General features: G+C 34.8%; 1 protein-coding gene and 2 pseudogenes across 2 annotated transcripts in view; 2 read left to right on the top strand and 1 right to left on the bottom strand.

Annotated features, from left to right (window-relative positions):
• The window catches only part of IMMP2L (inner mitochondrial membrane peptidase subunit 2), a 1207428-nt gene that overhangs the window by 1003772 nt on the left and 182557 nt on the right, over nucleotides 1-21099 (top strand). For both annotated transcript variants that reach the window (XM_088456388.1, XM_088456391.1), the window contains exon 5: nucleotides 305-407. In XM_088456388.1, coding sequence (XP_088312514.1) covers nucleotides 305-407 — 103 coding nt within the window. The remainder of the gene's footprint in view (nucleotides 1-304; nucleotides 408-21099) is intronic.
• On the bottom strand, nucleotides 6643-6761 carry LOC148538045 (5S ribosomal RNA; annotated as a pseudogene).
• On the top strand, nucleotides 9997-10115 carry LOC148538046 (5S ribosomal RNA; annotated as a pseudogene).

Genomic DNA, 21099 nt, shown 5'->3' on the forward strand with positions numbered 1-21099 from the left:
ATGATTTGAGCATCTCTCAGTATGTAATTGTAGATTCTAATCTTTCTTCCTGATTGTTGCAAAAATGAAATATTTCTATAAGTGATAGGCTTTAGATTCAAAAATGCCTAAAACTAAACACCCAAATTGTTATTTTTATTTCTTACTTTGACCAAATCATAAATCATTGTACCATGTGTTACATACTACAGTATAAACATTTTCTTATTGGATAATTTAATACAACATATTTAAAATTTATATATTTTTGTACATATTTGTTTCGGTAAGACTAAATTTTCTTCATGTGACTCCTCTTAAACAGAACAATAGGCTACAAGAAACAATATGTGAAGATTCCTAGTGGTCACATGTGGGTGGAAGGTGACCATCGTGGACGTAGTTTTGACAGCAATGCTTTTGGACCAGTAAGTCTTTAATATTTTTTTAATTATTTATTAGTTTTGCAAACAAAATCTACCAGATGTATTATATTCAGTTTTTATCCTTCAGAAGGATTTGAAATAGTTTTGATATACTATAATTGTTTTGTGCTGTTGGTGTAAGAAATATTTTGCATCCTTTTTGTCTGCCAGACATTTTTGTCAAGTGTGATATATCCCACTTATCTGACTGAGCTAATCTAGACTCATTGATTTCACTGAAGTAGGAGACTTAGTTAAAATCCATTTATCACTTACTCACTTGTTAAATTTGTCAAAAATGCGAGCGGGAAATACCGAAATGAAACTCTCCCATGAAGTTTGCCATTTTGTCATGTCCAGCTTTGACAATTTGGGCAACATATATTTTGTTTAAAATTAAAATTACAAACTTCATATTTGCCTGCATGCCGATTAAAATTAGTTATTTAAAATTATTTAAATTGTTTATTTCAATAGAGCTTATATTTTTTTTCCATTTGGTCTTTTAGTGTGTGTTTTTTTTTAATATTTAGAACAGGAGCAGTTGAGAAATATAAAACTAAATTTGTTTACATCTTTCAACTTTCAGAGGATGTGTTGCTATTGTTTCATGTCCAGGAGCAATATTTCTGTTTAAATCCACAGTTTGTTGATGCCTTGTATGGTGTTTTCCTTAAGGTTTCTCTTTTTTATAGTCGCTCGTTTTAATTTCTTTGAAATATCATAATGCTTTTTTCATTGCTTGCTTGCTAGAACCCCAGGCTAATATGCTCAGTTTATTTTTATTCCTGTGCTGTTAAGGATGATAACTTAGTCACATTCTAGAACTATATGTGTTCTTTTTAAACAGACAGCCATCAAATAGGATTTATTACTTTATAATATTAAATTGCTCCAAGTAGACAGTTTATTTATGTTGGTCTGAGATATATGTTGTTATTGACAGTGTAATAGATTCTGATATTTACACCTTTCACTGCATTGCTCAAGCGTTTTTACAAATACCAATGTCTTACAATACAGATCATTTGGTAATGTTTGTGTATAAGAGTCTTCACATTATATAGAGAAGCTTCATTGTTGACATGTCACCCTATCTGGTCTGCATATATTTTATAGCGTGGGGAAAAAAATTAAACTTCATGTCAGTGTCAGTACAATACAAAGCTATTGTTATCACATAGCAATAACATGTCTGGCTCCACAGTCGAATAGTCATTTACCTTTGGATTGAATAGTATATATATATATATATATATATATATTAGGGACGTGCAGGCTCGGATAGGTTAAAATTTTCCCACAAAGTTCGGATTTTTCCCGCCAAAAATCGGGTCTCAGAAAGAGGAAAAACGTCATCTTTCATGGACAAACATCATCTTCCATGGACTTTTGTCCAGGAAAGATGATGTCTGTCCATGAAAAAATATGTTTTGCCTCTTTCTGAGTCCTGATTTTTGGCGGGAAAAATCCAAACTTGGCGGGAAAGTTCAAACCTATCCGAGCCAGCACATCCCTAATATATATATATATATATATATATATATATATATATACATATATATATTAGGGATGTGCAGGCTCGGTTTTACTCGGATTTACTCGGTTCTTATCGCCACTTTACCGCAAGGTAAAAGGCAGGACCCAGTTTTCTGTTTAAAATGTATGCAAGCTTGAGGCCAAGATGGCAGATCAAGTTAATTTATCTGAGAATCAGTGTAGGGACTGGCTAGATGGGAATGACCGTGAAGCGGTGGCCAGCTTAACAAATTATTGCAATATTTTGGAACCAACATTCCCTATGTTCAAAGGAGTTGCAATTTGAAAAGCATGTGAGTGCCGAGTTTGTATGATATTTTTTATGTAGATGGTGTGATCACATACCAAGGGCACCCCAGATGGTCGAGTGCCGTGGATTGAGCCTGTCGTTTATATATATATATATATATATATATATATTAGGGATGTGCAGGCTCGGTTTTACTCGGATTTACTCGGTTCTTATCGCCACTTTACTGCAAATTCGGATTTATTATATTGGCTATCCAAAACACATGATAGGCGATCGCCAATAAAATGCCGTTTAAAGATCCGAGTAAATCCGAGTAAAACCGAACCCGCTCACCCCTAATATATATATATATATATATATGCGCAGTATATAATATAATATAAACACCCTATACATGACCTACAGTATTTAACCACATACACAGTAGCCTACTTGTTTAATTTTAATTTTTGTTGAGGTATGCCTTTCCTAGGTGTACAACTGATGTTTAAGGGGTTTTTATCATCAGGTAATTAATTTAGGACCGATATTGCAGTTGTAAAATAGGAAAAAACATGATCACTGGGGGGGATATGGCTTTAACTGTTTTGTCTCTAGGCATAGGCTACAGTATTATTCATTTAAATGCAGAGTTACTATTACAGTGTGAAGTGCCATCCCGTGGAATGGCACAGCACAAGCATTGTACAGCATGTCGCTGGAATGTTGGACTCCTGCAAAACAAACTTCACAAATTGATTTGTGCAACTTTTTGCCTCTGCTTTTTTCATCCCTCTGTTCTTGGTATGGTTAGTTGGACAAAACACACACATATTTTCTAACCTCTCTTTAAATTTCATCCCTTTATTAATGAGGTTGCCCTCCTCTTGAGTTATGTGTTTTCTGTCATGAAACTCATGCACTTGATCAATTTTCAGAACTGATCTTAGTGAGGCATTAACCTACAGCACCCACCATCCCATGTCATGCTTTTCGTTGGCTAATACTTTGCTTTCCCCAGAACATCAGCATTGTAATAACTTAGCAGTCATGATGGTTGTCAAAATGGTATATTATAAACTAGAAATACTGACCAGAAGGCATCCCCTGCAAAGTGAGATGATGTACCAACAAGAAACATAAGAACCACACACAAAGCCTTTTAGTATACAACCTGTAGAGCCTCAGTTACTAGTTACTATTTACTATTTTAGCAGTATAGAGTAGAGATTGCTTAAGTGACCACAGTCTTTTATGTACCAGTTGTTGCACTTTTGTTTGTTGCAGATTTAATACTTTAAGTGACATTTCACTATAGGCAAGAGACTTTGTATCACTAATTACTAACCTTCAAATACCACAACAAGGCACTAGATGATGAGAGGAGAATGTACTATCGACAGCCAGTGGCAGAAATGGGAGAGAGTAGAAATGGGAGAGTCACAGCAGGGGTAATTCAAATGAGTGTGATGGATGCAGCAAGTGGTAATTAGTGATCCAAAATATAGTGGTATACAAGAAGAGGTCAGTCCTAATGATGTACAATTAGCACCATTGAGGTTACAGTCAGTAGTCCGTCCAGGCGAAATTCAAATAGTGATGTCAGAGTTCCCAAGAAGATGTCGGTCCAGGCAATATTCAAATAGCAGGGTCAGGGTACACAAACAGTGGTCAGTACAGGAAGCAAACAAGTAGCAGATTAGGGATACACAGATGTAGTCAGGCCTTTTCTATTAACATTTCACACACTTTTATTCCAATTAATGATTAAGTAGCATATTTAGCTACATAATATTATATCTGTCATTTCACAGACCAGTTTGCTATTATGCAGCACACTTTCTGTAACTAGTTGCAATATTAATGGTGTTAATAACCCTATTAGTGTTTCATCAAATGTCAATACCTTACTGTTTAATGTGTATAAGGCCATTAATACAAAAATATGAAATATTACCCAATACTTATACCTGTAGTACCCCACTAATAACTTTATCTTCGGTCTACCATCATTTATCCTACTATGTGCATATTTTTCTCCCAATCTTTCCACTTATCTGGAATAGTTTCGAACACTTTCTCAAAATCCAAATATACCACACCTGTAGCACTACCATAATCCAGGTTGGGAACATACCTTGTTAAAAAAAACTTTTTTTGTTCGGTTTTACCACTGATCATTTATGAAATCATGGTATCAAATTATTTTGTCAAATATATTTCAGAATTACATCCCTCAAAATCCCTTGGGTTCACAGGTCTATAATTTCATGGTTTAAGTTTTGTTAACTTAATAAAAATTGTTACCACATCTGCTTGTCTCCAATTTTCCAGCATGGAACTAAAATGCATCCATAAATATTAGAAATAGTGGTCTATCAATAACTGATCTTGGTTTCTTTACCATATGTGGATTTATGCCATATGCACCAAGTGTGTCTTAGGGGTCAATTCAATCGTCTGCGAAGGGTGCGAGTTGCCATTGCCGTGGCATTAAAATGCCGGCAACAGCACCACATCTAGCACCCCTTGCAGGCTGCTCTGAGTCAAAACTATAGGCTACCGTAAAGTGCGTCTGTTGCTGCGATGACTCGCACCCGTGAGATCATCGTGGCTAATTGGATTGACCCCTTTTGTATATAGTTGCACTTCTTCCTTTGTTAGAGAAGTAACATTTACTGGTGTGCTTAGCCTATTGCTATGCAATGCATTTTCTGTTGTTTGCATTTGTCTGTTGTTTTCTGTTTGTATGAAAAACATATATATATATATATATATATATATATAGAAAATACAAGGAGCTGGTATAGAGCGCCTACTGTGCTTATATAGCTTATTATAAAGTGCTAACAATATAAAGTGATATCGTGCAATAAAAGTGCTAATGCAAGGATAGTAATATCAAATTATCATTATCCTCAAATATTTATGCAATTTGTTATATATAGAGTATAACTTATAAAATAACAACGGTCTATATGACTAAAGTGCTATTGCAAAGATCCTTCAAGGATCATAAACTGAATTAACAATCATAACATTCCATAAACGTGTGCAAAAAATGCATAAATAATTTAAAATGTGAATCAATAAAAGTGCAAAAATTCATTTAAAATAACATAAATTAATTTTAATCAGACACAACAATGGATATCCTCCTACATGAAGGATAAATGACATAAAAACACATAAAACCATGGACAAAAATGTGTATATATAAAAAAGGACTATAAATTTATCAGAATAAATAGGAATAAAAATCGTAGCTTATCTGATAAAAATGGCAAGTTCATGAATGGAAAGATAATAGCAGCCTCCAACGTGTTTCGTCCGTATCCTGGACTTCTTCAAGGGATATTTTAGCTCCTGTGGGGTATCCAATATTTATACCCCCTCTAATAATGACAAACAAGAATTGACAGAGCTCCTTAGTGACATCACTTCCGGTTTTCTAAACAGTTCCTCTCTATTAAAGTGGAGTAACCACTTAGAATCACATTAGGCCATTTCCTTTATTAAAACACTGTTAAATTGGAAGTCTGTTTCCTAAATATAAATTATTTGCTAGCATATTACTCCTTCCTTGCTGTATATCGCGTCGCGTCACTTCCGCCCTTGTTATTCGTGCATCGCGGTCCTTCTGCCCTTACTTGAGCAGTTCACTACATCACTTCCTCCTCCGTTGTCAACGTCCCCATTGCGCGCTATGCCTCCTCCTTCCTTGTGCAGGATAGGACCTTTTATCCACTCGTCCGCCCGTCACGTGTGTCACGTCCAGCGTCAAAGCATCTCCAGTTTCTGGCGGCCTCCATCTTTGTACTCTAAATGTCTCCTTTGCCCGCGGCCATCTTGCTACTCTCATAAGTTCCATTTTCTTTGCCATATTTATGCTCCCATCTGCATCATGTTATTTATAATCCTGGGGATAGTAGTTTAGTTATTATTTCCTATATGGAATAATGGATGACAATATTAGTTTAAATATATATAACCAGCCATATGCTTGGACTCTAAAAAATGATGAGAAATTGTGACAGTTTCTAATTATTCTCCACACCTATTCAGAATCATAACTAGAATTCAAACAACTCCATAAATAAATAATTATCACATATATTGATGTATAATGTAGAGTTATATGTGGACACTAGTAAAAAAAACCCTAAAATCATACTATTGGGGACTAACATAGTACATCCTTAAAAAATAATAAGTAATGATGATATTAAAAATTCTTCTTAAAAAATTGGATGGCAATCTTCTTTAGGGATTTTATAGTTCATATGCATATATATATATATAGTCTTTTCACTCTGTAGGGTCAGTTGGTTCTTATGTGAGTCTTGAAACATGTAATCGATATTGTTGCATTCTGGAAATTCTTACTCCCATCTTCGGATTTATAAATCAGAGAATTCTTCTTAGGTCGTATGTCTTGGGGGATTCATGCTTATATGTCACATAAAGATACTACCGTACCTGGTCTTCCATAGAGGTCTCCCATCCAAGTACTAACCAGGCCCAATGGTGCTTAGCTTCCAAGATCAGACGAGATTGGGCGCTCTAACCCAGGTATGACGGTAGGTTATATTAGGACCTAACATGAAATCCCTTTTATCTTTTTCATCTTCATTAAAGAAATGGTGCTATCTCATAATTATCGTTAAATCCTCTAGGAGTCATAGTGTCCAATTCGAAAATCCAGAACACCTCACGTTTGGATAATTTATTTGCAAGATCTCCTCCTCTCTCTCCCAATTCCACATGTTCTATAGCTTTGAACGTTAGGTCATCTGGATCCGATCTATGGTGTGAAATAAAGTGTCTTGACACCATATGAGTCTCCACCTTGTTCTTGATATTCCTTATATGTTCTTGTATACGAAGTTTTAAAGGTCGTTTGGTCTTTCCTACATATTTTATTCCACATGAACATTCCAAGAGGTAAATGACTGAAGTTGAATTGCAATTAAGATGTTGTTTAATTTTATATTCCTTGGTATTTGCAGAATTACTGAAGTTTTTTCTCTGCCGATGTAAAAATTTGCATATATTGCACTTGCCACATTTGTAACTCCCTGGACAGTTATGGATAATGTTGGATTTTGAAATATTAATATCACTTAACATACTAGGTGCTAGAGAATCTTTGAGATTCCTTGCCTTTCTGAATACAATGGGGGGTCTGGGTGGTAGAATTTCTTTTAAGACTGGATCCATTAGAAGGATCTTCCAATGCTTATTAAGGGAAATCTTAATGTCTCTCTCCTGTGCGTTATATGTTGTGATGAATGGGATGATATTCTTCTCTTCCTCTTCCACATTCTTATATTCCAATAACATATTCCTCTCCATGGTATCCATTTTCTCCTTTGCTTCCAATAATAACCTTGGAGGATATTCTTTCTCTAAAAATCGATTTGTATATATTTGGATTTGCTCGTTACATGTTTGTGTTTCACTGCAATTTCTTTTTATTCTGTGAAATTGTGAGTACGGAATATTCTCTTTCCATCTTCTTAGATGTCCGCTCTTAAAATGAAGATAACTATTGGTATCTACTTCCTTTATGAAGTTCTTTGTAATGATCGTGTTTTCTTCTCCACGTAGAACCAAATCCAGAAATTCAATAGTACTCTTATTTATTTTCGATGTGAATTTCAAATTCATATTATTCTCTGAAATGTGATTTAAAAACAATTGGAAATCTTCCTCCGACCCTTCCCATATTATCAGAATATCATCTATATATCTCTTAAAAAATATGATGTTATTTCTAAATGGATTATTTTCATAGACATAATTCTTTTCCCAACATCCCATAAAAAGATTGACAAAGCTAGGGGCAAAAGTTGTCCCCATAGCAGTGCCGCAAATTTGCTGATAAAATTGGTGTAAAAATTTAAAATAATTATGATCCACAATAAAAGACATTAAATCACATAAAAATTCTTTGTGTGTAGTGCTCATTGTTGGGTCCACTTCAAAATATTCTCTACAAGCATTGATCCCTTTACCATGTTCAATACATGTGTATAAGGATTGAACATCAATTGTGACCCATGAATAAGTTGCTTTCCATTCCATCCCTTTTAAAATTTCTAATAAATTAGTAGTGTCTTTTAAATACGATTGAAGTTCTTTCACATATTTACATAAAAAAATGTCCACATATTCAGACAGGTGTGAAGTTAACGAATCTATTCCTGCGATGATGGGTCTTCCTGGGGGATTTTCCAAAGACTTATGAATTTTTGGTAGAAAATAAAATATGGGGGTTGTAGGATTGGTCTGTAGGAGATATTGGAACTCCTCCTTGGTTAAAATGCCATTATGTAGTCCATATACTAAGAGTCTCCTTAACTCATCCACATATTTCTCCAAAGGATCACAATCGAGTGGTACATAGGAATTACTGTCACCTAATAACCTATGAGATTCCTTAATATATTGTGATCTATCCATAATGACCAATCCCCCCCCTTGTCAGCTAGTTTAATGACAATATCCTTGTTGTTTTGTAAGTTTTTTAAGGCTTCTTTTTCTTTATTTTTCAGATTCTGTTTATTATTGTGTTTCAGATTGCCTTCACATAAGTCTTTCTTAACTAAGTCATAAATAATCCATTTAGAAATAACATCATATTTTTTAAGAGATATATAGATGATATTCTGATAATATGGGAAGGGTCGGAGGAAGATTTCCAATTGTTTTTAAATCACATTTCAGAGAATAATATGAATTTGAAATTCACATCGAAAATAAATAAGAGTACTATTGAATTTCTGGATTTGGTTCTACGTGGAGAAGAAAACACGATCATTACAAAGAACTTCATAAAGGAAGTAGATACCAATAGTTATCTTCATTTTAAGAGCGGACATCTAAGAAGATGGAAAGAGAATATTCCGTACTCACAATTTCACAGAATAAAAAGAAATTGCAGTGAAACACAAACATGTAACGAGCAAATCCAAATATATACAAATCGATTTTTAGAGAAAGAATATCCTCCAAGGTTATTATTGGAAGCAAAGGAGAAAATGGATACCATGGAGAGGAATATGTTATTGGAATATAAGAATGTGGAAGAGGAAGAGAAGAATATCATCCCATTCATCACAACATATAATGCACAGGAGAGAGACATTAAGATTTCCCTTAATAAGCATTGGAAGATCCTTCTAATGGATCCAGTCTTAAAAGAAATTCTACCACCCAGACCCCCCATTGTATTCAGAAAGGCAAGGAATCTCAAAGATTCTCTAGCACCTAGTATGTTAAGTGATATTAATATTTCAAAATCCAACATTATCCATAACTGTCCAGGGAGTTACAAATGTGGCAAGTGCAATATATGCAAATTTTTACATCGGCAGAGAAAAAACTTCAGTAATTCTGCAAATACCAAGGAATATAAAATTAAACAACATCTTAATTGCAATTCAACTTCAGTCATTTACCTCTTGGAATGTTCATGTGGAATAAAATATGTAGGAAAGACCAAACGACCTTTAAAACTTTGTATACAAGAACATATAAGGAATATCAAGAACAAGGTGGAGACTCATATGGTGTCAAGACACTTTATTTCACACCATAGATCGGATCCAGATGACCTAACGTTCAAAGCTATAGAACATGTGGAATTGGGAGAGAGAGGAGGAGATCTTGCAAATAAATTATCCAAACGTGAGATGTTCTGGATTTTTGAATTGGACACTATGACTCCTAGAGGATTTAACGATAATTATGAGATAGCACCATTTCTTTAATGAAGATGAAAAAGATAAAAGGGATTTCATGTTAGGTCCTAATATAACCTACCGTCATACCTGGGTTAGAGCGCCCAATCTCGTCTGATCTTGGAAGCTAAGCACCATTGGGCCTGGTTAGTACTTGGATGGGAGACCTCTATGGAAGACCAGGTACGGTAGTATCTTTATGTGACATATAAGCATGAATCCCCCAAGACATACGACCTAAGAAGAATTCTCTGATTTATAAATCCGAAGATGGGAGTAAGAATTTCCAGAATGCAACAATATCGATTACATGTTTCAAGACTCACATAAGAACCAACTGACCCTACAGAGTGAAAAGACTATATATATATGCATATATATATGCATATGAACTATAAAATCCCTAAAGAAGATTGCCATCCAATTTTTTTTTTTTTTTCTTTTAAGAAGAATTTTTAATATCATATTATTTTTTAAGGATGTACTATGTTAGTCCCCAATAGTATGATTTTAGGTTTTTTTTTTACTAGTGTCCACATATAACTCTACATTATACATCAATATATGTGATAATTATTTATTTATGGAGTTGTTTGAATTCTAGTTATGATTCTGAATAGGTGTGGAGAATAATTAGAAACTGTCACAATTTCTCATCATTTTTTAGAGTCCAAGCATATGGCTGGTTATATATATTTAAACTAATATTGTCATCCATTATTCCATATAGGAAATAATAACTAAACTACTATCCCCAGGATTATAAATAACATGATGCAGATGGGAGCATAAATATGGCAAAGAAAATGGAACTTATGAGAGTAGCAAGATGGCCACGGGCAAAGGAGACATTTAGAGTACAAAGATGGAGGCCGCCAGAAACTGGAGATGCTTTGATGCTGGACGTGACACACGTGATGGGCGGACGAGTGGATAAAAGGTCCTATCCTGCACAAGGAAGGAGGAGGCATAGCGCGCAATGGGGACGTTGACAATGGAGGAGGAAGTGATGTAGTGAACTGCTCAAGTAAGGGCAGAAGGACCGCGATGCACGAATAACAAGGGCGGAAGTGACGCGACGCGATATACAGCAAGGAAGGAGTAATATGCTAGCAAATAATTTATATTTAGGAAACAGACTTCCAATTTAACAGTGTTTTAATAAAGGAAATGGCCTAATGTGATTCTAAGTGGTTACTCCACTTTAATAGAGAGGAACTGTTTAGAAAACCGGAAGTGATGTCACTAAGGAGCTCTGTCAATTCTTGTTTGTCATTATTAGAGGGGGTATAAATATTGGATACCCCACAGGAGCTAAAATATCCCTTGAAGAAGTCCAGGATACGGACGAAACGCGTTGGAGGCTGCTATTATCTTTCCATTCATGAACTTGCCATTTTTATCAGATAAGCTACGATTTTTATTCCTATTTATTCTGATAAATTTATAGTCCTTTTTTATATATACACATTTTTGTCCATGGTTTTATGTGTTTTTATGTCATTTATCCTTCATGTAGGAGGATATCCATTGTTGTGTCTGATTAAAATTAATTTATGTTATTTTAAATGAATTTTTGCACTTTTATTGATTCACATTTTAAATTATTTATGCATTTTTTGCACACGTTTATGGAATGTTATGATTGTTAATTCAGTTTATGATCCTTGAAGGATCTTTGCAATAGCACTTTAGTCATATAGACCGTTGTTATTTTATAAGTTATACTCTATATATAACAAATTGCATAAATATTTGAGGATAATGATAATTTGATATTACTATCCTTGCATTAGCACTTTTATTGCACGATATCACTTTATATTGTTAGCACTTTATAATAAGCTATATAAGCACAGTAGGCGCTCTATACCAGCTCCTTGTATTTTCTATTTGTTTGTATATGTAATAGATCACCACTGTTACATTATTTTGCTGGTTGAGCTGACACTCACACATTTTTGGGGGTGCATTATAATAGTGTCACATTATTACAAATTTTAGTGTGAGACAATAGACACACAACTGATAAAATACCACATTGAGGGATTTGCACCCAACTGGCGCTGTGATCTTCTGCTGCACATATATATATATATATATATATATATATAAATATATATATATTTTTTCAGTTTTAATATTTGCTAAACTAATTCTCTTTTTACATATTTTGCTGCATTCCTTGTATTTTGATAATACATTTTAATTTCACTTCTTTTTATCTTAAATGCTCTCTTTTTTCCCTTATTACATCAATTGATTTCTTGTGTAACCACATTGGTTTCCTTTATTTCTTGAAATGTTGTTGCCATATGGATTGCAACAGTGTTTATTCAAAATATTTTTTTCTATTTCCCATTTGGTATCTGTACTTTTATTTCACACATTTACAGTCTGCAAGATTTAATGCTTCTCTGAACAGATTAATCTTTGTCCTTACTAAGAGTTTTATTAAAACTTAAGTGCAATGTTATCATGTTAAATCATTATTCCCTAAATGAACCCTCACCTGTATATTAAATACTATTAGATAGTAATGTTTATAATATACTAAATTAATATAATATCTGTTTGGTAGATCACCAACTTCCTAGAGCTGGATACTAGCACGGTGCTTGTAATCACCAACTTCCTGAAGACAAAATCTAGCATAGTGCCAGCTTCCATAAACATGTATCAGAATTAAACAAAATTATTTAGCACACTGCCTTTCTGTTAGAGCTCATATGATATAATAAACAGATATACAAAAGTCAGATAATGTTTATATGAAAAAGTCTTTGGGTAATTTAATGGCATAAATTCATCCCCAGGGTGCGGATTTCCTTCCTTTTCAGTATGAATCCAAAGTAGATGAACCTCGAATTTTCCATACAGTGTAGATACTCCTTATACTCCCATAGAACATATGTCCATTTTGTGAAAGTAAGGGGAGATAATGGAGTCCGCAATAGTGAATACAGTAATTTAATAACACTTGCAAAATCAATGATAACAGGTATGTATCAAAAATAAATAATAACAACAATTCCAACATGGATCACCATGTATGTACAATTATCCACCATAAATAATTAATCAAGGCGTACCAGAAGGAATGGGTGTAGTTGTATACACCTATACTCGCTTTTCAGTTGTCCAACACTTTCCGTGTCCAGAAATTCATGAAGCTGAATCGGAGCCAGGTGAGTTCCTCTACTGTCCCAATAGCCAACTGGAGAGTCTTGTGTCAATATTACCAACATGTTTCAACTCACATGGGAGTCTTTGTCAAGGTGTGTCTGGCCTGGTCATGGAATCCTAGCCTAATTACCCAAATCTGCTTCCTCATTGGATGATCGTATTTAAAGTGATATGTGCTTTTTAAAACTACAATCAACACTTTATACAAAATATAGAGCAGATAAATCCTACAACAATACATAATAAGATATAAAAAGCTTAAAAATACCTTCAAACCATACAGTTAATTCATCCCCTGGAGCGCATAAACCACTTCCGGTTTTGCTATTGAACCGCGAAACGTCACTTCCAGTTTCGATATATTAATCTTGCTAGGCAAAGTTTTTGTCAATATTTATGTGTTACTAAAACAATATATATCCCCACAATGTACCCTGAGTATGTCCAAACATCCCTACTCATATTAGTTGTGTAGGGCGATGTCCGTTGTGCTGTTACCGTCTACCGGAAGTTTGGCTCTAGGACCTTGTGGAATGCACTTTACGGGTTGCCATGACACATCTAATGTTATAATGTTAACACGGGAGATACAGGTACCTGACTTCTGGTTGTGTATACCTTTCAATTGAATACACTAGTCCAATAATAATACCATATACTTTTAGAGGGTAGTGGAGAATATAATTGATGGTATATCCAATCTTTGTTTAGTGTGTTTTAAAATAGAATAGATCCATTCAAAAGCACTCATAAAACATATACTGTATGAGCGATCATTAGAATCAATAAAATAACAGTGTTTTTTCAAATAAGAATATCAAATATTTGAAATCATAAAAACCACTTTAATCCATAGTCCCCATTAAGACCTTTAGGAAAAAGTGTTTTAATATCATAAATATATTTAATTTCCATTTTTGCTTAACTAGCCTCCAGATCTTTTTTACTCCGATGGTTATCTACTTCTTTGACACCCAATATATATTTTAAAGAATTGCAGGAACTCATACTTTATGTTTTTCTTTAAAATGGGTCGATAGTGAGTGTTTATCAAAACCTTTTTCGATATTTCTAAGGTCTTCCACCCAGCTCTCCTTTAGGGGTCTTGATGTTCTTCCTATATACTGGAGTCTGCACGTGCACACTATAAGGTAGATGCAATTTTTGCTGTTACAGGAGATAAAATCTGTATATTATTATATGATGCACCAGTACAATTGGATTTATATATTTCTATTTTTGACTCTTGTTAGGTGAAATTTCTGCATACTATGCAAGTTCCACACCAGTGGAAACCTTTAGTTGTAATCCAACCTGTTCTTTTAGGAGGTACTGCACTTTTTACTATTTTAATTTATTAAATTAGGTGCTCTTTTATAAATAAATTTGGGATGGGCCGGCATAACTGATTCTAGAATGGGATCTCTTGTTAAGAGGTTCTAGTGTCTCTTTACAATTTTTTCAAAATCTTTGTGTTGACCCTTGAACGTTGTGATAAAGGGTTGCGTGAATGCCTCAGAATTTTCTTTACGTGATTTTGGTCTCAGAAGTTTTTCCCTTTCACACATTCTCATCTCCTCAATTGGAGTGTCTACTTATTTCATCTTAGATCCCTTTGAAATAAACCTGTTCTTATATGTTGCATCTGATTTGGCCTTTTGGTATGTTTTTCAACCAAACTGGATGATTGTTACTACTTACATCTATATACGCATTACTATCCATTGGTTTGTAGTAGTTTTTTGTTTTCAGGACATTCTCTTCTACATAAAATGTTAAATCCAAAAAATTAATTTCTTTGTTGCTATAATTAAAAGTAAGTTCAATGTTAAAGGAATTCTTGTTGAGCTTATTCTTGAACAATTCGAGTCGCTCTTCACTTCCCTGCCATATAAACCAGATATTGTCTATATATCTGTGCCAATATAATAAATCATCTTCGAAATTGTTGTTAGTCCAAATCGTACGTTGTTCCCAAAGACCCATGAAAAGGTTTGCATATGCAGGTGTGAAATGTGTTCCCATGGCCGTACCCCTTAGTTGGTTGTAATACTTGCCTTGATACCAGAAGAATTGATTCTACAGGATAAATATAATCCCTTCTAATATCAACTGAATTCTTTTTCCATCCATATTGCTATTTGTTAAAAAAAATACTTAGCTGCTTCAATCACTTGAGAATGGTCTATGATGGTATATAGACTGCTTACGTCTGCAGTTCCTAGGATAAAATGTTATTTACTTTCTACGTCCTTTGTTTTCTTTAGAATGTCCATCATATATTTGATATATGATTTAAGTTTTATGACTTCTGGTTGTAAGAGATAATACAGGAAGTGAAAGAGATTGGCTGTGATTGAATTGGTACCTGCAACTATGGGATGACCCAGATTATTATTGATGTCTTTATGTACTTTGGGAAGGACATAAAATACAAGTAGTGAGGGGCAAGGATTTAGTATATACTTCATCTCATTATCTTAAGGGTTCCTTTGTTTTTATAGGTGGAAAGTAGTTCTATTAGATTTTTTTCTATTCTATCACTGGGGTTCGTTCTTCATATAGAGTATGTATTCTTATCACTCAATTGTCTCATGACCTCTTTATCATAATTGGCTGAATCATAACTACAATACTCCCCACTTTGTCCGCTGGTTTTATGATAATTTCCTGATTATTGCTTAGGTTCTTAAGAGCTTGTCTTTCTTTCAATGTCAGATTATTTTTAGGATTTCGGTGTATCTCCATTCATTCTGAATCAAGGCTTACTGCCTTTTGAAAACTTTCAATAAAGCACCCCTTATTGAAAGTAGGGTTAAATGTAGATTGTGGTTTGAATATTTCTCTGCTGCTTAGCCCTTCTGTTTTGTATTCCAATAAATATTTTTTCAAATAAACCTTTCTTATAAATTATAGGAGATCAAGATATGTTTGAAATGTGTTCATCTTATTGCTAGGGGCAAATTTAAAACCCTTCTGTACTACCGATTGTTCTTCTGTCAGGTTATGACAACTAAGGTTGAAGATTATAGTATCACTTTTTTCCTGAGGTCTTTCTTCCACTATATACTTCTTCTGTTCCTTTCTAAAAATATATTTTCATTGAACATAACATATATCTATGTCTTGTTGCTATATGCTGCAAGTGTTAGTCCACTCTCAAGTGATCTTGGTATCTCTTAAATTGTTAACATATTTGGATTGGACCATCATTTTATGTCATTGCTTATACCATGCTTCTCTTAGTGAACACTGCTATATAATATTTGGACACTTTATAAATAAATGATAATAAAAATAACTTGTCCTTCTCATCCCCTTCCTCTTCTTATAGTTAGTAGTTTTTTTTTTGTAATTGTATTTGCTTATTATATTTTATACAGAGAAGACTATGTTATGGCATAGCTTTATTTACATCATTTTGTTTTTAACTTGAGGATGTTCTCCCATAAGAAATAAATGAAGTATCTGTAAGATGGAACATTCATCTTTGTGAGTTTGAGATGCTACATATGAAGACAAACTGACCTGTTCAGTATCTCCTCTGATTTTAGAACTTGTTTTACAAAATAGATAAAAGTCCAATGAATAGGCGCTATAGCATTGTACAAAGAATGGGTAAAAAGTGTATTGCAATTCCAAAATGGATAGGTCCAACTGCTTATTACTCCTTCATTGCTCCCACCCCCTCAGACCTTTCCTGTTTATTTAGGCAATTGTTATTCAACTATGACCTGTTTGATGTATGATGAGCTATTTACCCCACTGTATGGGATTACACTTATTTTTCACACATCTGATACTCGAGAATTAACTAAGCCTGTTCATATAAATGGACCCTCTAGCAGTTTACATCAACTGCTATTTTGCCTATTTCTTGGACTGATCATGACCCCCTTGTTCTCCATTGGAAAACAGGGTCAGTTACAGCTATGTCTAATTCTTTGCAATTGAATAATTATTTTTTAATCTTCGTCGAAGCCTGTTAACCCATACAATCTGCATTACACACTTTTACTTCTTATTAGCTCCCTGGAGGACACTAATATCTTCATTTTTTGGTGAACCTTGAAGGCAGTGGTGCGAGGCATTGCCATTTAGGCTGCTCCAACTCTTATGAAGAGGGAGACACAAGTCCATATTGAGCTCACCATTTAAGAACTTGGAGACCTGGCACAAGCCCCTGGATGGACCCCTTCTCTTGCAGCTTCTTAAGGCATGGGAAGTTTTTCAAGCATATTCCTCTAAATCAATTTTACAGAATGTGTCTAAATCAATGATTTTACACAGAGGGTGATAGAGTCTCTAGACTAGGGGTATTCAACATGCATCCCTCCAGGTGATGTGGAACTACACATTCCAGAATGCCCTACCACAGTTTTAGCATGCTGTAATAGCAAAACTGTGGACAGAATGCTGGGATGTGTAGTCAGCAACTGTAGGGCCACATGTTGACTGGCTACACATCCCAGCATTCTAGACAGGCTACAAATCTATTGTCATCACATAGACAATAACATTTCTAGCTCTACAGTCAAATTTTAATTTACCTTTTAATTGAATATGGTATATATATATATATATATATATATATATCACCCTGTACATGGCCTATTTTTATTTTTGTGTGGAGGTATGCCATGGTTAGGTGTGCAACTGTTGTTTAAGGGCTTTTTATCATCAGGTAATTAATTTAAGACAGGTATTGCAGTTGTAAAATAGGAAAAAATATGATCACTGGGGGAATTTGGCATTGATTTGTGCATCTTTACCTCCACTTTTTCATCCCCCTGTCCTTGGTATGGTTAGTTGGACAAATCTTAATATTTAACTGTATGTTGAACACCCCATCTCTAGATTTGCTAGGAAGCTGTGAGGAAGTGCTTCTAGGTCTTATATAAATCCATATTCAATAATAGGGGTGCCAAATTATAGCCTTGTTAAATACAGATACAATATTATAGGTGAAGATAGTAGCCAACCATGTTAATCTTTTTGCTTCACCAGCTTATCTATTAGGGGTCAGTTCTTGGACACAATACTGGTGCTTCTATTCTTTTCTATCAGCTCAGGTCCAGGGGGGCCCACACCGCACACCCATATTACTTAAGGTCCCGCACTGGGTGTCAGCGCTGTATAAAAAGCCTGAAAAATCGCCGCCATGGACATTTTTCCGGCGTTTGGCGCTTGCGCAATGGACTCCGGGCACACTCTAGTGTGGTGGCTGACCAGCTGCGTTAGTAGGCTACGGGCCGCCGGGAAGAAGGGGGGGCCCCGGACGGGGAATGCACACGGGCTAGCTCCTCTCTAATATACCCCTGAGTATATTCCAAAACACCTATCTTTCCTGTGGCCCTGCAGTCTAGGGGCATACTGAACTGACAGACAAGAATTGTATGCATCTCTTTTTTTAATTATAACTGCCCCATGTGTATATAATAGTAAATGTGTATTTAATAGTAAACATGCCTATTTATTGAATATTTCTTCTTTATTTTATCATTGCAATAATGTCTGCAAGTCCAGGATTCTATCCAGTGTGCAGACATGCATTGCACAAATTTCTACACTAGCTTGTATTACAGATGTGAAAATATTCCTTCAAATGGGCAATTTGAGATGTACTCAATAAACAGTAACAAGGTGAAACACAACTATTTTCCTCAAGTACACAAGTCCCATTTCTCAGAAAGAATATTTCTGGATCATGGTCCTGCTTCCCGTGATAGCAATGGTACTTCATATACTTCCACAAACAATTTTTTACTCATTACTAACTCTTGTGAAAGTCTTTTGACTACAAGTGAGCTGTAAAAATTTTTTATTAATTAGTAAATAAATTATACTGGCTACTGTGTATTTTTTTTTTGAAAGATAAACAGTAGATGGGTACAACTGCCATATCCTTTTCAGTCTCTTATGAAAACCGAAAATAGGAATAGGAATATCATGGCAAACAGTCAAATTGCAATGGAATAGTAAGACATTTTGTCTTTAGCCATGTCATAAATAGTGACTGGAAAGGTGCGCAATGAAACCGTGGGTGCAGCTTAATCAGTGTATCTTAAGTAAAAAAACATCCAATATTACTCTTTAGCCATGTCGTTATTTGTAATTCAGTGGAAGGATTGTAGGGAAAATTCCCCTAAACAATTAAGGGCCGTATTCAATCAGTGGCGAAAACGGATGTTTTTTGCCAAACGGCAATATTTTTGCCAAAAAACAGGCAAAAACGCAATTGGAGAAAAGAAACTGGTGAAAAGTTTTCTCCATCCCAGATCAGGCGAAAAAAAATGCAAAATCCCTATTTTTGGCTACAAATGTGGGGATTTCTTTCAGAACCCTTTGGACAGCCCCCCTAATGATACTTTAGTGAAACAAAAAATAGTAAGTTGCGCACTTTGTCGAAAAACGACCGCTGAAATTTTGGTCAAATTTTTTTTCCGTGAAAAATCCGTTTAACGTAATGGGGATGGTATTTCGGAGTGCCATAAGGATGCGTCAAGTGTTGTAAACATCGCACGTGGCTGGCGCAGGCATTTTTTTAGTGGTTATAAAAAACCACCTGCGCCAGCCACATGCGATGTTTAGAACAGTCGATGCATCCTTATGGTACTCCGAAATACCAGCCCCATTACGTTAAATGGATTTTTCACGGAAATAAAAAAAAAAATTTCCCGAAATTTCAGCGGTCATTTTTCGCCAAAGTGCACAACTTACGATTTTTTTTTCACTAAAGTATCATTAGGGGGGCTTTCCAAAGGGTTCTGAAAGAAATCCCCACATTTGTAGCCAAAAATAGGGATTTTGCAATTTTCTGAGATGGAGAAAACTTTTCTCCAGTTTTTTTTCTCCAATTGCGTTTTCACCTGTTTTCTGGCAAAAATATCGCTGTTGTTTGGTGAAAAATGGGAGTTTTTGCCGCTAAGTGGGGAATTCAATTAGCCACGGTAAATTACCAAAAACTAATTGATCCCCCTGGGCTATGCAATTAGCCCTGAAGCCCAGCTGCCTGCAACACTTATTGGGGATTTTTTGGGGGGACCGCAGCAGGCTCTGAGAAAAAATCCCTAGTAATTAGCATGTTTTCGAGGCTGCCAGTGAAAACACACAGGTCTGTGAACTTATTACGGATTCTATGTGTATTCGTCTGAAAACAGATAATTTTTTCACGTGCAAAGCAGGTGGAAGCAGTGTCTACAGCTAAGGGATAATACTGAGAGATTACTCAGATTGATTATACAATCATTTTTAATTTGCTAAAATAACAATTTAAAAAAAAGTGTTCCTTTTACTTACAGCTGCTACTCCACTTGCTTGCGTTTTTAAGTAGTCAAAAACTAAGATGTTTACAAAAGAAAAGATTTAAAAATAAATGAATGCTTATTCTGAATAATATTCATTATACTTCTAAAACATGCCCCTCTTTTTCATGTAAAATGTTTTAATTGTATTGTACTTTATGAAACAACGTATGCATGACACAAAGCCAACAACATAGCTGATAATGACACTGCATTTGGCACTGGTAAAGCTAAACAGCTCTGTAGTAATTGATTCCAGATGGTTTTACTTCCTTCCTTCTATGTCCTCTTTACCAAGTCAACTGATCCCTCTATTTCCAGGATGCTGAGATTTACATGAGTTTATAAACTCATCATTGTGACTATACAATGGAAACATATTGGTTTTCACATAAAAGGAGTCTATTTTTCATAAATTGAATATACAGTATGTATGTGTATTATTTTGTCACATAGCATCTTTAAATAGATAAGTTTGTACTAGGGAATTAATACAATTATTTCAGATCGTTTAGACATAAGAAACTGGTTTATGTATGTGGGATACTGTATATTGGCCATATACTGTAGTCTTCTTTCAAGAAACCTTTAAAAGTGGCCCTGCAAGCATTTCTGGTAACGTGGTCATTTGCTGACAGTCATTGAACATATTATTGGTTGCTTCAGAACACCTTCACATTGCTTTGTTT

Source organism: Taudactylus pleione, unplaced genomic scaffold (genome assembly GCF_031769625.1).
Source record: "Taudactylus pleione unplaced genomic scaffold, aTauple2 ptg000041l, whole genome shotgun sequence".
Lineage (NCBI taxonomy): Eukaryota > Metazoa > Chordata > Amphibia > Anura > Myobatrachidae > Taudactylus > Taudactylus pleione.